Source organism: Quercus suber, unplaced genomic scaffold (assembly GCF_002906115.3).
Source record: "Quercus suber isolate HL8 unplaced genomic scaffold, Cork oak 2.0 scaffold_1383, whole genome shotgun sequence".
Classification (NCBI taxonomy): Eukaryota; Viridiplantae; Streptophyta; class Magnoliopsida; order Fagales; family Fagaceae; genus Quercus; species Quercus suber.
Window position 1 is genome coordinate 1 of NW_027070763.1, and position 2431 is coordinate 2431.

At 41.1% G+C, this 2431-nt stretch overlaps 1 protein-coding gene across 1 annotated transcript; it reads right to left on the bottom strand.

Moving 5' to 3' along the window:
* Positions 1-978: 978 nt before the first annotated feature.
* On the bottom strand, positions 979-2245 carry LOC112019380 (uncharacterized; the record flags this gene model as incomplete). The annotated part of the gene is given in 1 exon segment (XM_024051901.2): positions 979-2245. A coding segment is annotated over 1 exon segment (1106 nt), but the record flags the coding sequence as incomplete, so codon positions are not given.
* Between the last annotated feature and the right edge of the window lie 186 nt (positions 2246-2431).

The window sequence follows — 2431 nt, forward strand, 5'->3', positions numbered from 1 at the left end:
TCCTCATAATTACTTATATAACCTACATCAACCTAAAACACACCCAAGATGGCATGCAGTCACACATGTTATAAGTGTTTATTGACCCTATATCCTAGATTCATCACAATCTCTGACAACTAATCCTAAAAATTTTATTTAGCAACCAATTTTCACAACGAAAGCACCACAACTACTTTATAACCAAAAACAGTAGTCACAATTGGATCTCCTCGATCTCTTAATTGCTTATATACTCTATGTTAACCTAGTAAACGCCTGAGATGAGACTTAGTACACACCAAAACACACACGCACTAGACTCAATCACAATCTCCGACAACTAATAAAATTTCATTTGGGCTCTAAATCTCACAAGTCACAACAAAAACTCCAAATCTCACATGTAGGTTATTGCCTATATAACCTACATGAACCTAGTGCACACCTGAGATGAAACTCAGTATACACTAAAACACACAAATTCATACATACATACATACATACATACATACATAATGACATATTATATCTGTTTGTTGACACCACATCCTAAATTCAATCAAAATCTCCAACAATAAATCTTAATTTTCATTTAGCATCGCCACATATTCGCTATACCCAAAAAAGAGAAATCGCAATAAAAACTCCTCATAATTACTTATATAACCTACATTAACCTAATACATGCCCAAGATGACTCTCAGTCTCACACACAGACACACACAAACACACACACACACACATTATACTTGTTTGTCACGCTATATCCTAGATTCATCAAAATCTTTAACAATTAATCCTAATTTTATTTAGCCTCCAATTATTACAACAAAAGTGCCACATCTACATTATACCCCAAACAAGAGAGCAAACACAATCAGAACTCCTCGCGATCACTTACATAACCTACATCAACCTAGTACACAGCCCAATATGAAACTCAGTACACACCAAAACACACACATTACACTTATGGTAGCAGAAATTCACCTCAATGAACTCCTTATGCTCCGCCTAGGAGGCTCATCCTTAGAGAAATACCACTGTGCAATAGTCCCACTGATCACAAAAACCTGAGTTTCCACCATAACCGCAGCAGACCACAACATTGTCAATATGGCGATCGCGTAGTACGCAGGCACCCACCCATCTTGCTTCCACACACAACTATACTCTCCGCTCGATTCCTCAGCCACAATCTCCCCATTCTGCCTCGAAAAAACCAAGAACACCACGATTGGCGCATAGTACACCACCAACCCAATCGTCAAACACGGCAACACCACGAACAAGCCCAAGTTCCTATAAAGCGCATCGGAGGCAATCTTAATGATCTCCACAGTGAGCTCGATTCGATGCCAATTGATCACGAAGATCCAGATAACCACGGCGATTATGCAGAACACGAAGATGAGGACGAGAATTCGGTAAACCAAAGGGAAATCGTCGCTGCAAGTGGAGCTAAGAGTGCAGGCGACGAACCAATAAACATTGAAGAAGACTGGCATGACAACAAAGAAAGGAAGCGAAACGTAGACAAGCTGTTTGGTGTAACGCTTGAGACAAAAAAGTAAGAGAAAACAAATGGGTACGGTCAAAACGAAGGTAATAACGAAAACCCATATCAAAGAATTGGAGAAAGTCGAAGAAAAACCCGCCAAAAGCGAAAACGAAAACGAAAGGTTTGTTGAATTTGACAGAGTGGATTCGGTGCAAGAAGTTGAATTGGAGTCATAGGTGAAAGAAGAGAGGTTGGAATAGCTGGTGTTGCGGTGGAAGATGGAGAAGATGCCGAGGACGAAAGTGCAGAGAACGAAGAGGAGGAAGAGGAAGAGGAAAGGGAGGTCTTTGAAGGATCTGGGAGAGTAGTTGTACGTGATTTGAAGGTACTGTGTGGGATCGGAGTCCTGTTCCGGGTCGGCCGGGGTGGAGAGTGGCGGCGTTTGTGGGTCTTCGAGCGGCGGAAAAGGGAGATGAGGTGGAGAGGAAGGAAAGGAAGGTGGTGGTGGCGGAGGTGGTTTGGAGAGAAGGGGTTGAGATGGGGAGGAAGAAGTGTCGTAGAGAGATATGGGTTTGCTGGGTTGCTCCTCTGTGCTGCCCATTACACACAGAGAGAGAGAGAGAGAGAGAGAGAGAGAGAAGTGTTACTGTGTTGGAGATGGTGGTGTGTGGGACTAGGATGGAATCATGTTGTTGTTTTTGACTGTTAAAAACTGATTTTTGTAAAGTGTCTTCGGTGTGTTTAGGTGTAAACTGGTTCAGGTAGCCTTGTGATTGTGTACATGTGTGCATGCATCAACTTACCATTTCTAAAATTGTGGGCACTCACATCACATGGATAAGTATGTTAGCATAAAAGGTTTAAATTTAGCCCATCAAACTCCAAAAATTACCTATAGTTAAAAAATAAAGTTGTGTAAATTTAGCTTTCAAAAAAATTTAAAAAAAA